The 25,609-nt window shown below is 41.9% G+C and overlaps 1 protein-coding gene and 1 long non-coding RNA gene across 2 annotated transcripts in view; one reads left to right on the top strand and one right to left on the bottom strand.

Annotated features, from left to right (window-relative positions):
- MINDY4 (MINDY lysine 48 deubiquitinase 4) overlaps nucleotides 1-21,524 on the bottom strand; it is a 64,902-nt gene extending 43,378 nt beyond the window's left edge. The window contains exons 1-7 of the mRNA XM_010712224.3: nucleotides 21,395-21,524; nucleotides 19,484-19,603; nucleotides 18,232-18,440; nucleotides 14,947-15,205; nucleotides 13,361-13,776; nucleotides 1,642-1,700; nucleotides 1,138-1,247 (exon numbers count right to left, since the gene is read on the bottom strand). Of these exons, the coding sequence (XP_010710526.1) occupies nucleotides 1,138-1,247; nucleotides 1,642-1,700; nucleotides 13,361-13,776; nucleotides 14,947-15,205; nucleotides 18,232-18,440; nucleotides 19,484-19,603; nucleotides 21,395-21,457 (1,236 nt within the window). The 5' untranslated portion in view covers nucleotides 21,458-21,524. The remainder of the gene's footprint in view (nucleotides 1-1,137; nucleotides 1,248-1,641; nucleotides 1,701-13,360; nucleotides 13,777-14,946; nucleotides 15,206-18,231; nucleotides 18,441-19,483; nucleotides 19,604-21,394) is intronic.
- On the top strand, nucleotides 19,931-24,015 carry LOC109368066. Its single transcript, XR_004160045.1, has 3 exons — nucleotides 19,931-20,457; nucleotides 21,150-21,647; nucleotides 23,495-24,015. It is a non-coding gene; the product is annotated as an uncharacterized LOC109368066 (long non-coding RNA).
- Nucleotides 24,016-25,609: the final 1,594 nt, after the last annotated feature.

The raw sequence follows: 25,609 nt of genomic DNA, 5'->3' as shown, positions 1-25,609 counted from the left end.
AATTCCTATTAAAAAAAAAAAAGAAGAAGAAGGAGAAAAGATGTATGATTTTAAAAATAAATAGCAAATATATACATACACTAATGTTTTCTAGCAGTCATTTGAAGAAAGAAAGGCGGAGTGTGGCAGGGTAATGACTAACTCACTATAGCCACCCTTTTCTCTTTTATACTTACTGTAAATAGCAACACCCAAATGAAACGGAACAATTTTTTCCTTTTCCTGCAATATTACTTCAGCTCATAATGCTGTGTATTGCTCAGCACTAGGAAACTGTCTAGGCAGATTGGCTGGAGCAGTTTCCCATGGAAGCATTACAGAACAGTGCCTCAAAGCTACAGCAAAAGGGCGATGGCTACTCATAGCTGACAAAGGTGAGAAGAGGACCCTGCTGGACACAGCACACAGAAAAGGCAGAAGCCTATTTTGCTTGTCAAAGTTGCTGGAATAAGACAAACGTTGTTCAGAAATTTACCTATGTCTGCTGGCAAAATTCAAATTCAGATCTTGGCCCTGAGTGACTGCAGACTCTGCTACTAAGGAATAGCTAAGCTGAAGAATTGCTTTCAGTCTGAAGTAAGGCTGAGCAAATAAGGACTGACTGCTTAGGGTTTGCACCATCGCTTTGATATGTCTTTGATAGAGAATTAAGTTGGAAGAAATCCTCATTATCTTTTCCCTGTGGCTTTTTTAATGATTTTTTTGTTTGTTTGTTTTTGTTCTGAATTGGAAGTAAAAATTAAAAGCATTTAATATTTACATCTCTGCTCAAAGCAAGGAAGGTGAGCAAAGGAGATGCAGTGGTGAATCAGTCAATATGAGGACAGGTAGACAAGCACATGCAAATCTGATAAGAGCTATTAATAAAATAATATGTGCTTCTTCACTTAAAGCCCTGATCCGTGGTTCAAGGGGCTGATAATTTCCCACATGCTCTTCTGGTATTTTTCTGAATTCTGTTTGGGTGTCCCTATATTACCTTTACACATGAATCCCAAATAAGGACAATATTCAAGAGCATGTACAGCAAGAGTTAAACCACAAACAACCACACAACACAGAACAATCCATTGCTCCTCTGACTGAACAGAAATGACAATTTCACACTTCCAATTCTATATACCATCATAGCCTTACTTTTGCAAGGGAAATATCAATTGCCTTTGATGCTTCTTGAAGCATATGCATTGCTGAAAGATTCAGGTTCCTACTGACTTCTCCAGTTGTTTCTTCATCTTCAACATCAACTGAAAGTAAAGAAAGAACATATAATGAGTTGGAGGAAAAAAAAGTTATGTCTGCTCCCACCAGTAGGGGAAATTATAGACTTAGTCAGAAAATAAATAAGGCCAGGCTGAATGGGGCTTTGACCAACTTTGTCTGGTGGGAGGTGTCCTTGCCCATAGTAGTGAGGTTGAAACAAGATGTTCTCTAAGGTCCCTTCCAGCCCAAATCACTTTATAACTCTATGATAAGCCATCCTTTATTTGATTATTTCTTAATAATTTCTCACCAGAGAATGGCAAATGCAATTACTCTAAATCAACTAAGCGTCGCCAAAGAAAAGATTCAAACATCTTTGATCACAGTTTCTCTAAAGAATATGTTGGTGAAAGCCAAACTGGCTTTGAACAAACTTACCTAATTCTAGGGTATCTTTCATCTGGTCTTCTTTATTCCAAGTGGATGTTGGAGACTTCCTACATTAAAATCATCAGAAAACAAATAAGTGTAACGCCTGCTTTAATGAGAAATGTTTCTTGAATAAATGAGGAAAAAAAAAAGTGGTAAAATCAGGCAAAAATAAAAAATAAAATTATTTAATGTCTTTTATCTTAGGTTTTAATGCATTCCGTATAGAAGAGCTCAGGTTTATCAACATTTGTGTCCAAATAAACAGTGTTAGAACAAAAACTTTTTAACTGGAAAAGAGCTGAACTTGAGGAGTTCATCTGGCAAGGCAGTCTGCAAAGAGCAGCACAATGCAAATGATTGAGGATTTCAGTCCTACTTCAACGCTGACTTAATTTCATCCGTATGATTTCAGTAGAGGTCAGACCTTGCCTGCTCACCAACAGAGGCAGATACGTACAGCCCTGAATTTTGTGAGGGCATTCAAGTACATGGGACTACCTGAGTTCAAAAGGTTATGACATAAGTTAAAATGATGGGGACCGGGATGAGATTGAAACTGGCTATTAAACTACTTTAAATATCCAAAACACGTAAGTGAGAATCAGTGTTAGATTATATGCCTCTACCAGGGTAATTTTTCATCCACTCATAGGTAACAGTTGCTCAAAAGGGACGTGGTTTAGTGGGAATCTTGGTGGTAGGTGGACGGTTGGGCAGATGATCTCAGAGGTCTTTTCCAAACTTGGTGATTCTACAATTCTATGATTCTACTACATGCTCTTGTAATTTCTCTGTTACATAAATGACAAGTTAAAACTTCACAAACAGAAATACTGAAGGGGCTAAGCAGTTAAGCTTGGCCGTGAAAACAGAAGTTAAATAGAAAGTTATATTTTGAGAGGTGAGATGGGTTTCCTCTTCCTGCAGAATTCAAACCAAAATGAATTCAGAACTCAGGAAAAGTTTCAAATAACCGTTGTAAAAAGATGATTTTTTTTTTTTTTTCACATTAGCAGCGCTGTACCACTGGCCTTTGCTTTGGAAAAAATGGTATTGCACTGACAGACCTTTCAGAAATAGTATGGGATAATTTCCTCAGCAACATCCTTTGTGTGCGTGATATTATTATAGCAACAACTGCTGTCATATCACATACTTTCCATTAACTTAATTTCCTTTTTCAGTATGTGAAAAATGAATGAAAACAGAACACACACACACATTACACTCAAGATTCTTCCAGTTTAAAATCTTTTTGGTACATTGACAGTCTTTGATATTGAAATAATAGAAACACCTTTCTCTCTGTGTATATACACTTTACAAAGGATGAAATGTGCACATCCACAATTAAGAAAATATAGAATACAAATAAAAACCACCACATTACTAAGGATTCAAGGTAAAAATAAATCAGATGCCCAACAGGTAAGCATAGATAAGAGAACCGAGAGCAAATACGTGCAGTGCTATTTGTAGTGAATTCCCACTGAACAAACAGTACTTTTTGCTAATAATGGATTCCAACTCAGACTTCTTTCTGTCACTTGCTGTTATTTTCATCTCTCCTGGCCAGAGGAGTATCAATGACACTAAATTTGCAAATAAACTGTTTTTCAGCCAAGTACTGATGCCACTGAACTGCACTTAGACTCAAACAGAATCCACATTCTTGTTTCGTCTGAGTTTGCAAACTATTGTCTCTTGTTTCCTAGAGAATAATGTGTTTCCTCCGAGGTCAACCCATTTGGATCTGGTTTTCAAAACAGAGCTATTAATGCTGAAGAATACAGCACTATCATTTACAGCTATTGACCAGGTCTGGAAGGAGACAGGATTTAGCACACACCACCACTAATCCACACTGTTTCTAGTTTCCATGTTTCCTAACATGGGTCTGACCCACACCATCCAAGATTCTCCCAAGCAGTGCCCAAAGAGAGCTCACAGAATGGCATGCTGCCATTTTGCAGCAGGACTGGCTCCTTCTTCGCTCTACCAAAACCACCCCAGGAGGCTTCACGTGCTCAAACTTCCCACCATGCCATACTGCCCTTTATTTTCATTTTACGAAAGCACTCCTCCTGAGGGTGCATCAACAAATTGACATTATTTCAGAGCCAATTCTCTCCAGCTTAACAAACCTGCTCACAAACAGGAAACAAAATTATATTTCACAGCCACAATAGGAGACCTGGAAGAGATCTAAAGTCAAATGCTACATAATACAAACACAACCAGGATACAGCAAGAGTCAAAGCCAGAGAACTGTACCTGGATCTGTTTCAATTAGCAGCACAGATTTAAGTACAGAATTTCAGTACAGATGGAGGCCAAGAAAGGTGTGGTTAATTATTCTTTTCCATCAGGAACACCATTCCCACTACATCAACATTACGATCGAGGAAGTCAATGAGTTATCAGAAAAGTTATTAGTCTCCATTTATATTTTACTACACTTTCCTATATAGAAAGCTCCGGATTTAAATATGAATTTAGTCAGTGTGGACATAGGTGTTGAAAACAAATGCTGATGTTGTCTGGCAATCACAAATACAAGGACAGGATCTACCTTTTAGTGCTCTTGCTTCTCCTACATATCCTTACATACACGTCCCTCAGCTCTCTGTCATTTTGATGGTCTCTATCAGTGTACTAAGCTCCTTAAAGCTCAGATTTCCCACTTCATGCATGGAAAAAATTGAGGCTGATTAACTTGAGAGGATGATTTTCACAGCACTAGCTGAAGCAAATCAGCCTAGGTGTTGCTATAATTATCCTGTCACAGTTCAAAAGAGTCATAAGCAACTTACACATCTTTCTCCAAACTTAAACCCTGGCACATGAAACAATTAATAGGAGGAGATCATGTCAATACTCATTAGGTGCTTGAAATACTCATTAGGTGCAGTGTTTAGATCAGAGTGATTGTCACAGCATGACAAAGGGTACAGGATTCAATTTGCAGGTTAAGAAACCTAAGCTTAGTTGCCTACATAGTTGGTGTCAACATTCCCATGATAATTGATTCATGGCCGAGTCAGCACTCAGGAGACTCAAGCCAAGAGCTTCAAAAGCCTTTCAGACAACTGGGTGTATGTGCCAACAAGTAGGAATTCAGGCATCTGGATTTACATAAGGTCCCTTAGGTACCTCGTCCTACCTGGCCTCAACCGCTGCTTCAGCAGGACTTGGGTTTTCTGCTAGCATCATCAGATGTCTTGGGTACCTCAGAATCCCAAATGGCACTATATGCATATGTTTAAGCATATATAGAATTGCTGACATTAAGTTAGCGTTCTTGATTAATTTTTGTCCCAAGTACTTCTCAGTAGCATTTCATCCAAAAAATGTGTAAATGAAAATAAAGCTGGCTATGGCACAAGGGCCATTTTTGGTAACACTACTGCTTTCTGGTGAGCATAAAAGACGTTGGTTATACACCCGTTCCTGGAAGAACCGTGCCCTGAATGCAAAGTGCTTTGATTTCTCAAGGCAGAAGGAAATTCCTATCAGGCTGAGGAAAGCGCTGACATCAAAGATTGATGTCGGGTGTTTTCTGGTTAAGTGGGGTATTTTTGCAGATGGAGGTTATTCAGAAGTTCTCTCCCTAAGGTTTCTCAAAACACTGTCGGGACATTTATTGCAATTTCCATTTCAGCAGATGGTTACAGCTCCAATAAAATTTATTGTGCGTGTAAAACCATACAGTTAGAATGCTTAGGAAGGGGGAAGTCGTCTGCCATGGCAGAAAAATGGGACAGGAAGAAAATATGTTTCATTATAAACATCCTATACAGTACTTTCTCTAAATATTTGAACATTCCTATCTGATTTTCGGGTATTGTAGAAAACAATTTACATAGAAGAGCTGAACATGCAGAAAAAGCAGTTATCTTCACAATAACCCATGTGCATTCCACTGTTTCCTATTTACATTACTGTATGTGTAGGTAAAGAAACAAACTGGCTTAAAATAAAAACATTGATCACCAGTAGCTTTAAGGCTACTGTGTTGGGAAAACTTATTTTCACCGCTCGATGAAAACAGTTTTTTCTCCTGGACACGTGCCTTTTCTGCATGACAATTTACAGGGCCAGAAGAATGCCTGGAAGTCACAGTTATACTGTCTTGTGCACTATATTTCAACAAAAGTATAGAGAAAGTAGGATAATGAAAGTGCAGCTTGACCATTCACACACCCATCAGAGATTTCTTGGCATGGCACCCCCACACAGCATTATAAAGGCACACAACACCACATTTTAACTGATCATTACAACCCCCAGTTCAAACACCAGCAAAATAAACACTTATCAGTAAAACAAGAGGACTAAAACTCCTTTAGATACAGATGATCCAAGACATCAGCAAAGAGATACAACACAAAGCACGGAGGTGGGTTCCCAGTGCTCAACACTCAATTAATTCACACCACTGGAGGTGAGTACCACCTCCCATTTTGTTTGCCCTATGAAGTATACATTCCTTTTGGTTTTGGCCTTCAACTTTCAGGCCATTTATTTTTAAAGATGTGGAAAGTTCTTGGCCTTCCATTTCCTGTTAGAAACCTTCCATTTTTAAGAGTAAACTGACAGACTTCAGCAAAATAAATTCTCTTCCTGAAAGCTGATGTCAAGTGGAAGAAGACAACAGCTTACACTGGAGGGTGGGCTTCACCTTTTACTATGAAAGCTCAAACATAGAGAACAGCCTACTGGCAAACGCGTGCACTGTCCTATTACAGCAATCTTAGGGAAGTAATGCAGAGGTGAAAACAAATTCCTTCTGCTTCTTGCAATCAATGGTGTTTTTTTTAAGGAGGAGGAAATTTCTTGTGCTTCTTCCAGTAGCATGATGTTCTGCCCATTAAAAGGGGATGCATGCTGTTTGCTCTTGGTTTAAATCCGAGAAGATCTAAAGCCCTGGTATGTACATATGAGCCAGGCAACTTCTCAATGACTGAATGCATTTTAGGCACAGGCCGGACACTTCCAATTTGACGTCCTTTCCAAAAACTAAATAAAACAAACAAACAAAAAAATGATACAGAAGCCATTTGCCATTTCCAGTAATTGCACAGAGCCTCTTCCCATGGAGTGCTGGAAAAATACTAAAAGGGCAAATGGCAGTACACACAGATGTTGTGTCGGAGGCTCTGATGCCATAAATCCATTGGCACAAAACAAGAATCACAATAGTTCATTACTTTTATTTTAGGCTCTTTTTTCCTGTCCAAGCATTATGTTATAAGAAGTATTATGCAACTCCAGATTCTTGAAGGTTTTCACTACTGAATGGTTTGACAAATGCAGTCTCTCTGTCTCCATCTTTGTACACGGGCTAATTAAACCCACCGCCCCTAAATACGACCCCATTTTTTTTTTTTACAGTGGTTCTCCTGATTGCCATTTGCAAGGATCAGACATTGCCCACTGGTGGCAGAGCACATTGCAATGAGGGCTGTGCTTCATCTCTCGTTGAAGGTGCCAACCACGCTGTTCTCACTGTGCTTCCTGGCTACACAGCAATACCAAAGTATTGACAAAGGCTTGGGATGACGCCATGTCCTTCTTCGTGTGGCTTAAGGCAATGCCCAGTGCTATGCACAGATCGCAGACAAAATGGAAGGAAACATGCAAAGGCGATTTGCTATTGGATTGCTCCAGCTTTGCATTCCTTCCCATTCTTTTATCTGAAATACTGCATTCTGACTAAGCCTGCATTTCCTAGAAGTGTCACCACTGCCCATTACATCCTCTTCCTCTTCTAGTGGAGAAATTAATTCCTCAGACATTGCTCATACACGTCACATGTCCGCAAGCATGCTGGTAATACATGAAATGCCACACCAAATCAATTGGTATTTTATGACTCCTCTTGCTTATAAAAACATGGTGACTTGAACTCAGTCCTCATTTCACAGAACTGGCTCTCAAGGTGATGAGCACTTTTAGGAATCTCATAGGACCAAAACTCAATTACTTAACAAAATGCCAGATGCCATTTTAGACGAAGTAATCTCATCCAGTGCTCCAATTCTATGAGAAGCAGTGAAGCATTACAGCTCACTGGGTAAACAGAACAGAATTAAAACTATTAATTATGCCCAGAAAAGCTATTTTTACACCAAAATTTTGACCTGTTCAGGACGCTGATAGAAAGAGTCCCCTGGGAGGCAGTCTACACGTTAAAAGTAAGAGGATGTCCAAGGAGAATCTCTATCCTTTACAGGACAAGGCAGAGAACCACGACCACAGAGAATAAGGAAAAGACTGAGGTTCACAGTGCCTTCTTTACACCTGCCTTTAACAGTCAGACCAGGTATCCTCAGGGTACTCTGTCTCCTGACCTGGAAGTCTATGCTGGGGAGCAGAAAAAAGCCAGCAGAAAAGACTGGAGCCAGTCACAACTATTGGGTAAAGAATGAGCAGTAAACAACTTTGCTGGAACTAGATTTCTTGAGTTGGAAATTCAATTTAATTTTAAAAATTCAAATAAAACTGAAATACTGGTTAGTATTGTTTATCTATTTAGAAGAAGGTGGCTGCTCTGGCTCTCCTGTTTCTGTCATGACGCATAGCTGAGAAGGCACTTGCAGAGCTCACTTAGTCCAACCTCTCTGCTAAAAGCAGGCTACACCAGTGCTAAATCCTAAATCCTCACAGAAAAACAACGGCAAAAAATTCAGAGCAGAAGAGATAAAAATGCAAGCAGACAATAGCAGGTTTAGACCAAAAAAAAAAAAGTCTGAAAAGAGAACAAATGGTATTTAGTACTTTAACAGTGGTGAATATCTGTAGCAGAAACATCAGCAGAAAAGCAACTTCAATTTGGATAACAGGACGGAAAACAAATCCTGGAGGAATATAAAGGAAAAATTCCCTAGATTAAGGCTACTAGACACTGAAATGTATTCTCAGAGGAGAGGTGTCACTTGAGCCATTTAAGAGTGGACTAGACGAAGTCTTGGAAGAAAGTATTACATCAAATTTTATATATAGCAATGAATAATCTGTCATAGAAGCAAATGACCTTGAAAGGTCTTTTCCATCTGTAGTTTGTACGGTTCTATGAAATATGAGTAATGTTCCACTAAAGAACGTGGTATCTATGGCAATTCACTAACCCTACTCTATTTGTGTTAGTATGCAGAGCACTGCTAGAAAAGGGTTTTTTTACTAAACAATGAGTGATATTTTGGGAACCACTGAACACTGCCACCTAAAGCAAAGTTAGTTGAGAGACCACTGCAGGAAGAGAAATTCTGGCTCTGGACTCACAGGTACTTGATCTCTTGGTGGTGGAAACGAAGTGCATCTGAGTTCCTTAGGTTTTGTTTGGAAAAGGCATCTTGAGGCCAAGCCACACAGTAATAAAAAGTCCCTACTGTCAGAAATATCCATCTGCACTGGCAGACTTTGGGAAGGAAACCACTAGCTCACATTCGGTTTGTAGCCAAGCCTGGGGGCAAGGCGATGGAGAGTAGAGCAGAAGCAATTAGAAGAATTGGGTAACGAAGGGGACCGCTCACAAACAAAGGCTGAGTGGAGAATCAATTGTCTTCCTCACTCCTGAAAGTGCTTTATAAATCTCTTGTTTTGGACAACAGGACCTATGGATAAGGTATTTTCATTTATTTGCCTTTCTGACAGCCATTCCCTCTTTGTTCTATGAAGTGAGGGCAGCCAAATCTAATGGTTTGCAACCCAGCCCACAGCAAGGGGCTTGGAGCTCGATGATCTTTAAGGTCTCCTCTAACCTCAGCCATTCTACCATTCTACCATGATTTTATTAAATTAACTACATGTCCTTAACTTCATGTCCAGACTGCTAATTGCTTTTTTCATCCTGAGTCTTTGATTCAAAGTTTACACTTTCTTTTCTTCTTTCATTTCTCTAATTTTAATTTATAGGCCATTTGCCTTGACACTGAGAAAAGGAGAATGGTTTGCTTTATACACCACAACTAGAAGTTCAGACACCTCGATACGCAGTCCTTAATTTCCAGAAGTGAAACAGAGGTCTTTGATAGTACCTGCCCATCCACTCAGCATAAGGTGGTGCCACTAGTACCCAGTAGGAACACAGTTGGCCAGCCCACATCTACCAGTTTAGAAACTATTCAGCTGAGAACGGGAGGGTTTCCACATCGCCACCAAGCCTTGCATTTCTACACCTAAAGAGAATGGAAAACTAGAAGTGTACTTCAGATTCAGAGGTCGTGTGAGCAACAGGAGTAGCATGTCTGTAGTTGAGATAAAAGAATTGTTCCTCAACTGCTATGAAGTTCTTTTTGACCAATTTTGCTTGCTCAAGCTGTGAAACACGGGAAGATCTTCTGACACCATTTAACCTTCACAAAGAACTCATTATTCATCAGGCTTTTCCTGGAAAAGCAAAAGAACGATTTTAATCCAAGGCCAAGTGTTAAATTCAACAGCTATTCTTTTTTTTCACAGCTCCCAAAGATCACAAATTCCATTTCACCATAGATCCTCATTCTTTATTCTGTGCGCTCTGTTTGGTGATACATATTTCCCTGCTGGAGGTGATTCAGCATTAAGCAGAGGATATTTGAGGTGGCAGAGAATCATTCCTCACAGCCATTCAACATTCTGCGCAGCTGAAAAGACTCCATTTTGCTGCCTTTTATCTGAATGTGTTCCTTCAACCTCATCTATTCCCATGGAACTGGTAAGATCAGAATAATAACTATGGGTAGAGCAATTTTTCAGCTGGATTCTTGGATTGTTCATTAACATTACGAGTTCTTAAAAAATATTTTTTTTAGTACCATGAAAACCTCAGAGTCAAAAAATAAAAAGAGATGGGTCATCCAAATTGTACTCGTGCACAGCTCACACTTTAGAGAGGAACAAGGACTCAAGGAACTGGGGAGCAGTAAGAAATACTGCTTTGAGAATGCATCAAAACCACCTGAAAGGATGGATGGGGTTTCAGATTCCTCACTGAAGTGGATCTGAAACAAAACATCATTTTCAATTTGTTCAGTCCTTACAATAGAAGGTTCTACCTTCAAATAATATTTCTGCATACTGTATATGAGTTTATAAAACTCTGCCCTTGCATGACCAAGCATCACAATCTGATTAATTACTTCTCCGTTAAAGCAAAACATTACCTCTGCAGATTTAATTCATGTATTTTTGTAGTACAGACAGAAAAGCAGAAACACACCGTGGCCACTGAAGCATTACACCTAAGCTATTGAAAGCAAAAGCCTCAGAATATGAAAAGTGAGACATCTGACTCCTGAGGAAAATCAGTTTGAAACTAATATTGAAATACTGCTCTCGTAATAATCCCCAGTGCCTACCAAGAGCTCTGCAAACAGTGCAATAATCAAAGCAGGATGAATTGAGAGACCACATTTGCTGCTGTTTGCTTACAGCAAAGGATGCCTGACGATTTGCTGCCACCTATATACTGCTCCCTTCTGGGTTAATTAAAAATAAGGAGTTCTAAAATAAAGGCATTTATTACAATTGTAACTGGTCTGTATGCAAGCTGTGCAGCATATTGCTAATTAAAGTACTGTTAACTATTAGTAGGTATTGCTAAGTACTATAACTGTACAACACACTGCCTTTAGGGAATGAGTCCTACTGACATGAAACAGAATCCAATAATGACACAGAGGGATATCACCAACCCAACAGCACGGAAGCTGCTGCTCCCCTACAAAACAAGGAAGAAAACGGACCCTTTGCTTTTAGTTATTTGCAAACATTATTCTCCCTTTTATGAGGAGGGATTCAGATATCTTGTGAGGTACACAGCTGAAGAGGAAGATGAACAAATTGCTCTTCACATCTGTCTTTGCACCAGTTAAAGACATGTGGTACGCTCACTGTGTAATGGGAAAACGTCTGCACAGAGATCAGCATTAAGTTCAGAGTATATCTGAAAAGGTAACACGTGCTTTCATATAAAAAGTCAGTATTTTATCCCAGCTAAGAGCAATTAGGTAATATCTGCAGTTAAACACTGATCTTCTAAACCATCCTTAGAGATATCTGAATTTGAAAGCAGATGCTCCCAGCTAAAGCAGTTCAAAACATAAGCAGAGACTGTATCTGTATCATCGGTCTCTAATTGACTTGACTACATCTTTTTCATTTTATTCTAAAAGGAAACACCGGAAAAAGCAAGAGGGATTTTTTCTTTTTTTTTTTTTTCTTTTGCCTATTCATTTCCATATCTGTGTTGGTGTGTTGGTCTGCCATTTTGGAAAGCTCCATGCTTAATGCCACCTTACTGACAAAACAGCAAAATTTCATCTATTAGAACCAAAACCAAAGATCCTCCAAATCTTATTTAGGACAAAGCTGCGGATTCTGGTACTCAGAGGTCTAATTTCACGACAGTAGTTTAAGATCAAAATACAAAGTCCCAAATCTGGCCTCTCAACACTGCCACCCCCTTCCACACACACTTCAGGCAGCAGCCAAGAATCTTGATGGAACAAGAAGCACAGTTTGATGCCCATCATTTCTTTCCTTAAAACATGTGAGTCAAAATGCTGTGGGATCTGTGTTTCTGCAGCTAGGTATTTCTGCCCGCTCCGTTTGTAAGCATGCATTCAGTCCCATTCAGCTTGACTTTTGAAGGATGGCAGCATCTCGCTTTGGGCTTTTTGCTGGTTGGTTAGTTTGTTTGCTTCCTAAGGAGACAAGGGATGCCTGCAGCCTGTATGCAACGGCAGCACATTTTGCACAGAACCAAAAGAAATGAAGAAGAAGAGCAAAATGGAAGGAAAAATGGGATTCGTCTGTCTTTATCTATGGGGAACAAGAATGGAATTTCAGATGCCTGCAAATGAACAAGCAAGGTTTAAACCTAAATAGATTTTCAGCATTTAGATTAGCACTTCTGTCACCGAAGTCAGGGAGCAGTAACAGAGAATGGAAGAGGATCAAGATAAATACATGCCCTTATACTGCATATGTTGATGCCTCAAAATGCTCAAAGAGCTCTGAAACAGTGCAGGACTTTGCCAAAGGGACAGAAGCTTTGCAAGAGCCAGACCTTACTTTGTAACGGTGTTCATTTGGAGTCTCACTTCCACTGTCTGTAACTTCCACTTCACTTCAGGAGTGTCAGCAGTCCTGCTGATTCCAGTGAGAGTTTTCAGGAGCCTAAAGCTCAGCATGAATTCAAACCCTTTGCTGGCTACAAGTCATCTGGCAGGGCTGTCCCACTTTTGCTTTGAGAACGATTTAAACGGACTCTGCTTAGGAAATAGCTCCCTCTTCTGCTCTTGTGGAGTCCAAGTCCTCTGAAGGAATCTATTGCCAGCTACTTGGAACAGCAATAGAGCACAGTACTGCACTGGTAATTAGCACTGTTTCTTAAGATGTAGATGAGCTCTGCAGGTGGGAGCAAACCTCTCCTGTTACACATCTCAGGGTTTGTTTCTGTTAAACATCTCCGAGTTTGAGCTAGTAGCCCTCAGCTCTCCTCACGTGCAGCAAAGAGAAACCAGCAGCTGTGGGGTCTTTGCAGTGACAAGGAAAGGAGCCCTGACTGGTTGGGGATGTCAAAATTAGCAAGTTAACTCTGAAAACTCTTCTCCCTTCCAGTATCTTCACCTCTTCCCTTTGATTCCCCTCAACAAAAACAGAATCTCAATCTCTTTTAGTCCTTCATCATATTTTCTTCTAACTTTTTAGTACCACTTTCTTACATATATATTCTTACCTGTGGCCTGATAACCAGCTCTCACTTTTCTTGAGCGCCCTTTCTCTCTTCTCCCTTCCAGTCCCTGAATGTCTGTGCAGGGCACTGACTTTAAGGCTTTTCTCACCGCTGTCTGTACAAAAGCTTGGCAGTGATTTTCTTTCCTCCATCTTGGTCCTCCCTCTTTCAGACAGCAGCTTGATAAAAGAGTCACACGTATCCTTGGAGATGGTCCTTAGTTTTTCGGAAGCTGAACTCACATGTGAACTTGACAAAGTCCTTGAGGCAATCTCTGGGTTTACTTGTGCTGAGCATCCTTTATTTTCTTGGGAATCGACTTTTGGGGCACTCGGGTCATTTTCTTCATGTTTTTCACCCTTGAGCAGTGCTGTGCTACTGATGCTGGTGGAGCGTTTTGACCTCCTTCTCTGCTGATCCTGCAAAGAGATGCCATTAAAACCGTACATTAAGATCTGACTATTTTTTGCATAAATGTGGAAAGATAAAAAACAAAACAACTCTATCAAGTAGCTGCGGGGCTAAACAATTTCTTCGTTATTAGGAATCAGGTTAAAGAGTAAATTAGGTAACTCTTTTGGATAATAAATAGGAGCAGACATACATTTTTACTTAAAATCTGAATGGTACTAAGGATGCTATATACTGTAAAAACTTTCTTTTACCCAAGGACATCAACAAAAAAACCTCATAAAAATATTATTTTGGGGTTTTCAGAGAAGGTCAAGACATGTATGATATTTTACTGCCAAGACTGGCTGTTAAAGGCATCTAGTCCCTTTTTCCTGAACCAAAACTCTTTAGAAAAATGCAATTAAATTAGCTTTCAATATTTGCTTCAGTATTAGCCAAACAGAATGTTTAAAATACTTCAATTTCTCATTTTTGTAAGCTTGATTGGACACAGGGGAAGTTCCTGTCTCTATGAAAGAAGCGTGAAAGAAAAAAGAGAGAAAATATTTTTGGAATCGTGTTTTAAAAACACCTACTGATGAAATATATCTCATTTGGACAAGTTTAGAAACATTGTTTTACTGAAAGCAATTTTCAAAGCCTGAAGCTAATGATTAAATGTGGAGTTTCAGAAAAACCTGAGGAAATCAGGTGCCCATTTGAGGAGCTGTAGACACTTCTGAGGTAAAGAAGCAATTTCCTGAGGAAAATGGAAAATCTCAGCTCTCAAGAGAAGTGAGATATTAAAAATGGAGAAGACTTAATAAAGAAATGCTGTAATGAAAGATCACAGATCTGTGTGCAGCGGCTGTTCCTGAAACAGCTTGAATTTCTGAATTAACCAGAACCACTGCCCTAAATCAGCCCATCTTTTCATAATGCAGATTTAATGGATTAGCATGAAGAAGTAGTGCTAATATTCTTCACAAATTACTTCATGTCAGAAAGTCATATTCAGAATCTCTGGTCATGCCCAGTACTTTATCGTGTTCAAGAAGCTGCTAGATGTTGTACTACGGGACGTGGTTTAGTGGTGAAATGCTGGTGGTAGGTGGATGGTTGGACTGGATGATCTTGGAGGTCTTTTCCAACCTTGGTGATTCTATGGTTTATGATTTGGAGGGGTTAAAAATCACCTCTGGAGAACTTGCTCCTGGTCCAGCCATCATGCTTCTGACAATGAGACCAGACCTGGGCCTCTGCTTGTCCTTCACTGTGGCTTGCAGCTCTTCAGAAATGACTGCTGATTTTAAATCCTCTTGACTACCCTTTAACTTCTTATCCCCATCAGAGGTTAAGTGGCTGTTGCATATTGTCCCTGCGTGGCATTTTTCACTTTTGTGTTGATGTTTTCTGAATTGAAGGATTTTATCAGGTGGATTCTCAACATCGTGTCTGCAATAAAGTAAAAGAAACAACATTATAAACAACGAAATGATGAATAACGAAATCAATGAAAACAGCACTTTGGCTAATTAAAGCACTGCTTTCAAGTTAAGTCACTTGTTATGTGGAAGTGGCACTCAAATACAATTACTTTTCACTTTAACATCAATAGGATTCAAGAGATCATTTCAATATCGTTATCATGCATGACAATTTGTGACAATACGCATACCACTTTTGTCAAGTCAGATGGGTCTGGAGCTACCACAAACAGTTCCAACTCCTTTCCCATCCACTTGAAGAGCCATTAGAAAATTTAATATTTTTGTCAGCATCCTTTGAACTGACTTCATTCACACTTTGGGGAAATGACTTCAAGTTGCACTAGAGGAGGTTCAGGTTGGATATTAGGAACAATTCCTTCTCTGAACAAGTGGTCGGGCACAGGAATGGGCAGCCCAGCCAGGTGGGGGAGTCTCTAAGGGTCTTCAAGAAATGTTTAGATGTGGTACTAAGGGACATGGTTTTGTGGGGAAATATTGGTGGTAGATGGATGATGGAGCGGATCATCTTGGAGGTCTCTTCCAACTTTGGTGATTCTGTGACTCTGTGTTTCTATGATAATCTGGGTAAAAATGCTAGCTTTCTTTTACAATGACTGCCCTTTAACTTTTGTTTTTAACTCTAGGATGCTTTTCTCCATCGTATTTCATAGCTAAGCAATTCCATGAGCTGAAGCATCTTGTATCACATAAATATTCATTTCACCTAACCAGTTAAAACTGTTGGGTCTTTTTTGTAGTTAGTTATGCCTTATACTGCAAAGACATCCTTCATATTTAAACAGAAGGGTGCAGGATCAGTCTCTGAGAGCATTAGGAAATCTGAGGACTGCTACTCCTTACCTAGGACCATTCATCATTGCCAAAGGGCACAAATTAAGTATCATTTTAACAGTTGTAGACATTAAAAAAAAATTCCTGAGGTCAGGTAAAAGGAAAGAGTTTGAAGCTGGACTATTACATAAGAATTTGTCTGATTATAATCTCCACTCCTGCTTGCCTTGTTAAAATTAACCAGGTAGTTACGATTAAAATTATCATAACTATTAAAATTAAAATTAAAATTAAAATTATTTTCAGGCTCTGGCTGCTTGACTGTGGTCTGATTTCTCCATGGCCAAAGGGATGGAAACAGTTTAGGGGATCACAGAACCATGCTTCTGCCACACTATTTCTTTTCCTGATTCATTTTGTAGGTAGAAAAAAAGACATAACCAGAAAGGCATAAAGCAGTAAATAGCAGGGACTCCCCTCATGAGCACCAGCTCCACATGCCATGATGGCATCCGTCCTTCCTCACATACATGTGTTGTCCCCCCGCCCCTCACCCATTTGTGTTACATTTGTACATGCAGCTTTCCATGTGTTTATCTATATGTATACAGCATGCATCTTTTTGGGAAAAGGTGTCAGTGTGGGGCTGTGTGTGATCAACTCAATGACCACAACACCAACAGTTTCCAACCCAAAGGGAAACCACTGGAGGACTAAAACCATAGAATGCTCTCCAGCACAAGGCAGAGCGGCACCACAACGCATCACTTCCGGAACAATGAAGGCCTCTCTAGCCTGGCAGCAGCGCGCTCTCTGTGGTCATTCCCTCCCACTCTGGCCCTACAGGCAGGGCTGGCAATGCGCGTGCGCCCTCCGGGCTCTCAGTCGCTGTGAGGGGCGGGGGGCGGTTCCGCCATTTTGTTGGGGGCGGGAAAGGGCTGCGTTGTTGCTATTCGATATAAGAGAGACGTGTTAGTGGCTTTCTAGGAAGCAACAGAAGAAGGGGCAACGGGCAGAAGTTGGAAAAGAGGGTGTTCCAAACACAGGGAAAAACTATCAGAATGATGGAGCACTGGAACTGGCTGCCCAGAGAGCTGGGTCTCCTTATATTCAGGTTCTGTCGGGGCACCTTCCTGCACTACATATTGTAGGGAACCTGCTTTGGGGTGGTTGGACTCGATGATCGCCATAAGTCCCTTCCAACCCCTGCAGTGTCTGATCAGTTCTTAGCTGGTTGTGTCAGTTCTTGCTTCCTCCCCCACGGAGCAAGGACTTGCTGGAGTTCTGCAAGTGCTAACGCTTAGAAGCAGTGGGTTTGAGCTGCTTTTACAATGAGGAATAAAATTAGGTGTATTCTCTGAGAGTCAAAGCTGGGACGTTGAACTTCTGTGTCCATTTTAAAAAAGCTGGTGCTGTTGCTCTGAGATGCTAATAAATGGCATTGGAAGACTTGGCGGCATGCTGTTTCCATATGCTTTTGTTGGTGAAAATAACTTATGCTATTGGCAGCGATGCTGAATGTAAGATGGTAGGGCTTGGTTTAGACTCTAAGCATTGATGTATCTGTAGTTTCAGCGCAGGTGGTTCATTTCTCATCAGACTATACTGAATACTTTCCAGTTTACCAGGCATAAAAGCTCAGATTTGTTCATTTTAATTCCATCTTTCAGTCACTGAAGAACCTGCAAGTCTTTGTAATTGCCAGGGAGCTTAAGAGCATTTTTGAAAGAAGACGGCAGTAATGCAGACTTTGCGGTAACTAACCAAGGTGGTGTTGCTGAGAATGTTGTTGAATCACAGAATATCCTAAGCTGGAAGGGACCTATAAGGGTCATAGAATCATAGAATGGCCTGGGTTGAAAAGGATCACAATGGTCATCCAGTTCCAACCCCTTGCTATGTGCAGGTCGCCAACCAGCAGCCCAGGCTGCCCAGAGCCACATCCAGCCTGGCCTTGGATGCCTGCAGGGATGGGGCATCCACAGCCTCCTTGGGCAACCTGTTCCAGTGCCTCACCACCCTCTGCATGAAAAATTTTCTCCTAATGTCTAACCAGAGGATTAAGAATCATTGAGTCCAACTCCTGCCTCTGCACAGGACCATCCCAAAAATCAGGCCATATATACCATACAAACCATTCAACGCTATTTCACTTAATGGAAAGAAGACTGGCCAAAGTAAAGAGGAATAAGGCAGTACCTGGAAGTTTGAGTTTTGCTGTCATGAGGCAGGTTGGCATTTCCACATCCACGTTCTTCATCTGAGAGGTCAGGTGGATGGGATGCTGAGCTCTTACTTTGAGAAGCTGCCAGTGCAGAACTTGAACTGGTGCTCCTGGAGGTCCCACGGTGCTCAAGGAAATAATTAGTAATGATTTCAAGGAGTGTTTTCAGAGGGTTCTCCTTGGCCTGTTCAAGAGGAAAAATAAAGTTTTTGGTTGCAGCTGAAAACTTGTTAGTCTTGCTGCAATCTAAGAAGGAGTTTTTATGTTGGACAGTGGCTGAACATGTTAACGTTTTCCTAGAGTCTGGTGATTATAAATGATATGGCTGTACAAACAACACAGGAAGGAATCATAGACCCACAGAATCACTGAGGTTGGATGAGACCTCCAAGATCATCCAATCCAATCCATCCACCTACCACCAATATATCCACTAAACCATGTCCTTCAGTACAACATTTGGACGTTTCTTAAACACCTCCAGGGACAGTGACTCTACCTCCGAGGAAGGAGATGTCAGCTAGGAAATATCAAGAGCTTAAAGGTGTGGGCGTGTTAAATGAAGTAATAAAGTGTGATTGTGAAGGAAATCCAGGAACTCCTGGAGTTGGCAATGATTCAATCCCTTGGACCTCATGAAATTCATAGCTTTGCTGCAAGTTTGCACATGCAATGTATTCATCAAACACGAGCTGCTGGAGTTAATTGCATCATCCCGCAGGCTGTTGGCTAGACATTCCTGCCTTAAACTGTGAATGGTTAGGATTCGATCTAAGCAATAATTGGAAATCAGCTACTGATGGCTTTGACATAAAAGATTGTGGCCTGTATTACATTTCAAGGAATGATAAATGCTGAGTGCAGTTCTGTCTGTCAGGTCATACATAAAGTTGTAAATAGAAATGGAAATGCAGAGCCATTTCCAAAATGGAATATTCTAGATGTAATGATGTAAAAGATGTTAAAGTGAATAAGTGCTCCTGGTTTATTGGAAGCTGCATTTAGTAACGAGGGCTCACTGCCAGGTTCTCAGCTTAGTCCTGTGACCTGTAATGCAATCTCACCATAGAGGTGAGATGGAGACCTCTAAGCATATCCACAGCAGTGCAGCACCAGACCCAGGCTCCAGTTCTCTGCACTGTGCACATACACTGCTGCCTTGATCTGTTTGACCCAGTTATATGTGATCCGAGACCAGACTGTGAGGAGAAACACCTCTTCCTTTACCTTGTTCTGTTTGTACAGGGAGTGTAAATGCAGGACGTTTCGAAGCTCATTCCTGTTATTGATGCTGAATGCAGAACGTGGGAGCTCCCGGTCCATGGTGCTGATGGTTTTCTTCAGACCCTGAGGACAAGCAGGAGATTTTAGAGTCACAGAATCATTAAAGGGCATAAAGCACCTCTAAGACACCAGCCTATCCCTGCCATGACTCTCAGTGCCACGTCTGCACGATTACTGATAGTGCAGTCTGGATATGCTAGATTCCTAGTGCTTCCACTGGCACAGGTTGCCCAAGGAGGCTGTGGATGCCCCATCCCTGCAGGCATCCAAGGCCAGGCTGGATGTGGCTCTGGGCAGCCTGGGCTGCTGGTTGGCGACCTGCACACAGCAGGGGGTTGGAACTGGATGAGCACTGTGCTCCTTTTCAACCCAGGCCATTCTAGGATTCTATGATTCCTGTGTGGGTTTGGGAGGAGAAGGACACAGAACAGCTAACAAAAGTTTTTACTGCTGACTTTGTTGGATGCAAGCTGAAGCTTCTGGATATATTAAAATGGAAGTAATTACAAGCTAAGCCTTAAAACCTGCACTTTAATTATACAGTTTTGCATTTCTGCAGCCTAGAGATGTAAAAGGAGTTCTGGTGGAAATGCTGTCTGTGCAGAATTTACCAAACTTGAGAAAACAAACAAAACAGAGCTACTCCATGCAGCTGACTGCAGCTACTTAACAGCTCAATAGTTGCTGTGCAATTAATTGCATCTGAGCTATGTAATTACAAAATCTGAATTTCAGGTGTGCTTTATTTTTTGGCAGGTTTTTCAGAACCTGCTCTTCACCCTGTTATCAGGATAACCTGACCAGGTTGAAAATCAGCTGGATCCTCATAGCATCAACTAGTTTGGGCTCTTCCTGCAACTCGGTACAGAGAATGAGACAGTGCTGCAATTAAAATGCAAGGAATGATAAGCTGCATGGTCAGTTTTACCAGCAGAGCACTCCCTTTCCTTTTATGCTTTTAGTCAGCATTACATTTATTTAAGTCAGAAACGTGAAGGTGTTTCAGCTGAGAAATCTCTGCAGTCAGATACTTTGAGGCATTGCTCTGCTAATGCTGGAATTTAATGGCAAGTGATTCATTCTGCTATTATTTCTAATTGAAATCACGTTGGCAAGTATTTCAACACTGAAAATAGGCATTTGGAAGCTAGATGCAGGACAGGTGAAAGAAAGCGAGGTTGGCAGGATGCTTCTTAGCACAACTGTGTCTTATGTTCTGTACAAGGCAACTCATCCCTGAGCCGGGGGGACCCGTGCAGTATTTCCTTTGGATTCTGCATAAATACAAAGTAGGAGGTAATTTCACCTGGAAACATGAAGGTGTCTTTTCCTCGGCTCACAGCCCACATCCCAGTTCTTTCCTTTACATCGGGTTCTGTGACAAATACAGTGCTCACTTTCTTCTCCTTCCCCCCTGGGCAAATCCGCTGCCTGCAGAGCCCCAGTAAAAGACATCTGTTTTCTCTATGACTACTTCCTTTTGTTTTGTTTTAGTATTTGTGTGCATCACTCGTACAAAACAAGGACGACAGGTGATGAAGGAGGGCTGAAAAAAAGAAAGCTTAAAACCGCATTTCTTGGCTTAAGCTTTTTTCTTTTTTTTTCGCAGGCACGTGTAGGAATGAATCAGATTTTCTCAGGCAGGCGGGCAGCCGCCTTCCACGTTCGGAAATCAGCGGGCATTGTGGGAGATGTAGTGCGGATCCGTGCCCTGCAGCTCGCCGCTCTGCAGGGCTATCAGCCTTACGGCTGCCAGCAGCCCCCATCCAGCCTCCCTCCCTTCGCCTTTTAACAACGGCCGTTTCCCCTCTGCCGTTCCCACTCATCCCAGCCAGAAAATCGAGACTAAATTACCTTTCTACTGAGAAATTCTCTCACCAGAGACGCGGCCACTTCTTCCACGTAGGAATTGTCCATTTTTAGCCCGCAGTCTGCTCGGGGGGGTTTCCTTGGCTCGGTCTGACCGATCCCCCATGGCAGCCCGGCCGGGCGATGCGGCCCTGGAGCAGCTCGTCCTGCGAGCCGCCGGATCCCAGCAACAGCAGCAGAGCAGAACTCCTCCCCGTGGGACGAGAGCCGAGCTCGCAGCTCTGCAGCAGGCGCCCTGGTAACTGCTTGCAAAACCCGAGAGCTGCTCGGGGATAACGGTCGGGAGATGAATGTTTAAAGTTGAGAAGTTGAAGGATTTTCTGATTTGGGGTTTTGTTTGTTTGTTTGTTTGTTTTTAAATCATAGAATGGCTTGAGTTGGAGGGGACCCACAGGAGTCACCGAGTCCAACTCCTAAGTTGCTGAGAGAAGCACAGTTATGTGCAAGCTATCACTCCTGTATGAATGCTACTTTCAGTCATGTCTGTTGGGTTTTTTTGTTTGTTTGGTTTTTGGTTGGTTTTTTGGTTTTGTTTTGTTTTGTAAGATTGCACTTTTGTTAAATAGTGCTGCATTTCTGTTGTATCATACTTCATCTCTCCTACTGGCAACAACAAAAGTGGGAAAACTCATCCATTCCCTAGGCAACTGACCTGGTGCCTGCTTTGAGGGCTGGCAACCCTACCCACAGTACAGGGGTTGGAAACAGGTGGTCTTTGAGGTCCCTTCCAACCCAACCATTCTGAGATTCTATGAGTGCAGTCTTACCTTTCAGGTTGAAACTACAATATAGACAGTGCTACAATATACTAATAGGAGGGTTTGTGTTGAGTCATGCTTTGAGCCTGGGGACCTGATGTAGGTTGGAGAGGACCTCCAGAGGACATGCGGTCTGAGGATTAAATTAGATTAGCTTGCTTAGGGTAGCAATGTCCAGGGATGGACATTTTGCATTCTGGACAAACTCTTTAAGTATTTAACCACTGTTAGCTGAGCTAAACAGTTCATAGAATCACAGAATCATTAAAGTTGGAAAAGACCTCTGAGATCATCCAGTCCTACTGACTGAACTGTGTCCCTACGTACCACATCTACCCATTTCTCCAACACCTCCAGGGATGGTGACCCCACCATTCCCCCTGGGCAGCCAATTCCAGTGCCTGACTGCTCATTCAGAGAACTTTTTCCTGATAACCAACCTTGTTACCAGTTAAAGTTTCTTCTGCTGACAATTTGTCTGACAATTCCCTCTTTCCCCCCTGTATTTCTTCTGTGATCAGTTTGGCTTCCATCTTGGGAACATTTGGATAAATGAAGATTGACTTTCAGTGAAATATAATCTGCATGTGCCTTCAGGATAGCAGGGGGGTAATTTGCTATCCATGTAATAAATAAGACATGCAAAGGGTCTGACTGCTTCATTAATGTTGTCAGTGCAAGCAGTCTGATATGCATTCATTAGCTTGCAATTTCATTTGTCCTAAAACGTGATGCAGCATGCAAAAAGAATGCTTGGTATTATACAGTATCCCTGTCTCCCCCTACATTCCAGGAATGATATTCCAAAATGAAAGTGGGGCATAGTTTTAATAACATGACCACTTGGAAGGTGTCATTTCAATGCATGTATTCCAGAGAGAACTGCTGCATGACTGTGCATGAAGGGGTACATGAGAGGGGCTGTCATACTGCCAAGCCTCCATTGACTTCCACTGATTTCACAAAACCAGTTTGCTATGTCCAGAAGGCATTCAGGTGCTTAGCTTCATGACTGGTGCCAACAAAGTAGATTTATACAGCAGCATGTTGGTAAATGTCTTTGCTCCTCAAAGGAAGTGTTTTTCTCTAAGAGGTAGGAGAACGACAGCATAGGCTTCTGACCCAGTCAAAATTGCAAAGGAATTTGCCAATCTCAAAATTGTTCAGGGGGAAAAAGAAATGAAAAATATGAAGATATTCTGTATCCCTGCTGACAGCTGTAACAAGAAGACAGCATTGCTTTTTGGAAGCTTTGTGCCTAATGCAATGAAGTAAAAGCTGCATGTACACGTGTACATTAATGCTGGTTTATGTACTGCTTCCACAGGCAATGCTGTGTTTCTTTTTCGGATGCTGCAAGCACAGATGTGTGACCTGGGAGCTGCAGAACTTGGATCTGATACAGCTGGATTCTCCCTGATAAGAAATCACTGGTAATAATTCCCTGTGTTGCTGCTTAGTGGAAGATGTGGTGTTTCTTCGGTATCTCCAGTACTGACAGGTGAGAAAATAGGTGGCACTGGGACCAAGAATTTGGAAAGTCCTCAGCAGGACAGGGGGAGAAAATATGCTGAAAAAGATAAAGACAGGGAGATCACTTACCAAGTGCCATCACTGATAAATCAGGCTTGGCTAGAGGAACATTAAAGTAAAGGGGAGTTGTAAGAAAGCAGGGGACTGACTCTATAGCAGAGTCTATATTGATAGGACAAGGAGAAATGGTTTCAAACTAAAGGAGGGGAGATTTGGATTGGATAGCAGGAAGATGTTTATAATAAGGGTGGTGAGGCACTGCACAGGTTGCCCAGAGAGGTGGTGGTGCCCCATCCCTGCAGACACCCACGGTCAGAGGATGGGCTGTGAGCACTGATGGAGCTGTGGGTATCCCTGTGCACTGCAGGGAGTGGGACCAGGTGGCCTTTAAAGATCCCTTCCAACCCTGGCCATTCTGTGATTTATGATTCTGTAATAATCAGAGAATTGTTGGAAGGGACCTCAAGGATCATGAATCTCCAACTCCCCTGCCACATGCAGGGCCAGCAACCTCCCCATTTAATACTAGACTAGGCTGCCCAGGATCATTAATTTCATTTATTGCCAATTAAAAAAAAAATAGAGCAGGATGGTGAGAAACAAAAACCAACACATCTTCTCCCTGTTCTTCCTTATTCCTGGACTCAACTTCAGTCTTTCATTTGTGGCTCTTCTGCCTCCTTCCCACCAGGCGGCACAGTGGGAATGGCAAATGGGTGGTCATGTCAGCTCACAGCAGCCTCTCTCTGCTGCTCCTTCCTCTTCATAGGTTGAGGTTCAAAGGAATCTCTGCAGGTCAGTTTGGCCAACCCATCTGCTTGAGCAGCGGGATGCAGTATGGATATGTGTCCTCCACGGGCGTCAGAGAATTCCTGAATCCTATCCCAGTGCTGCTACCAGCATTGAGCAGATGGGAGGAAGAGACAGCAGAAGGAGGAGCTCTGGGTATCAGAGTGGTGGGACATTGGATGTTGGGAGGTAGAAGGGAACGTGAAAACCCAGTGCAGTGCTTGAGGCAGGAATTGATAGGCGGGAGCATTTTGCAACACAGACTTCAGAGAAGCCTTGTGCTGGGTCAGAAAGCTGCAAGACAGGAATGAGTAGTGCAGTGCTGGTAAACATATTCAAAAGTAGCTTTTAAATAGATACTGGTGAAGCAAGCATTGCAGGGAGAGCCGTAGAGCATATTGCAGATGTGTGAACTCGTTGAAGAGAACTGGGCTTGCAGAAGGTATCTGTTTCCAGAGCAAATGAACAATCAGGAACATGAAAAAGGCAGGAGGAGGAAAGAGTTTGAGTGTTTCTTTGAGTAGGAATAGCTAGAGCACGGGTCTTAAGAGCTTATACTTTCAAAGGATGAAACGTCCAACAGTCTTTTAAAAAGGTTGCTGTTGTTACACGTGTACATAGCAACAGCACTATTAACCCGCAGTCAGCTTTTGAGACTCCGTTTACTGATGGGAGGGAGAAGAGCCCTCAGTTCTTTCCTCATACCAAAATGGACGTGCCAGGGATGCCCTCTCGCGTTTCTCATTCAGTATTGCAGCAGTGGAAGAAGCACTCGAGCTCAGCTGCTGGCACTGGCATGGAGAGCAGACTTCAGTTCCACATCATCATAAAATTGTTTGAGTTGGAAGGGACCTTTAAAGGCCATCGAGTCCAACTGCCCTGCAGTGAACACTGTACTGACCAGCCTTAAAAGCACCACAGTTGTGCACAAGTCTTTACAGCAGAAATGCAGTTTAATATTCAAGTACAAGACGAAAGATTTCTCAAAGTCTAGGAAGAAGTACTGAACTGAGGAGCCTCTGCCATGTGCAGAGGGTGTGGGGGGAAGCCCAGTGGAGCTGGTCAGAATAGATGTGGTAGAGGCAGTGTCCCTACACCCCATGGATGCATCTTAGATCCA

The sequence above is a fragment of the Meleagris gallopavo genome, chromosome 6 (genome assembly GCF_000146605.3).
Source record: "Meleagris gallopavo isolate NT-WF06-2002-E0010 breed Aviagen turkey brand Nicholas breeding stock chromosome 6, Turkey_5.1, whole genome shotgun sequence".
NCBI lineage: Eukaryota > Metazoa > Chordata > Aves > Galliformes > Phasianidae > Meleagris > Meleagris gallopavo.
This window is presented reverse-complemented; position numbering and strand designations above follow the sequence as displayed.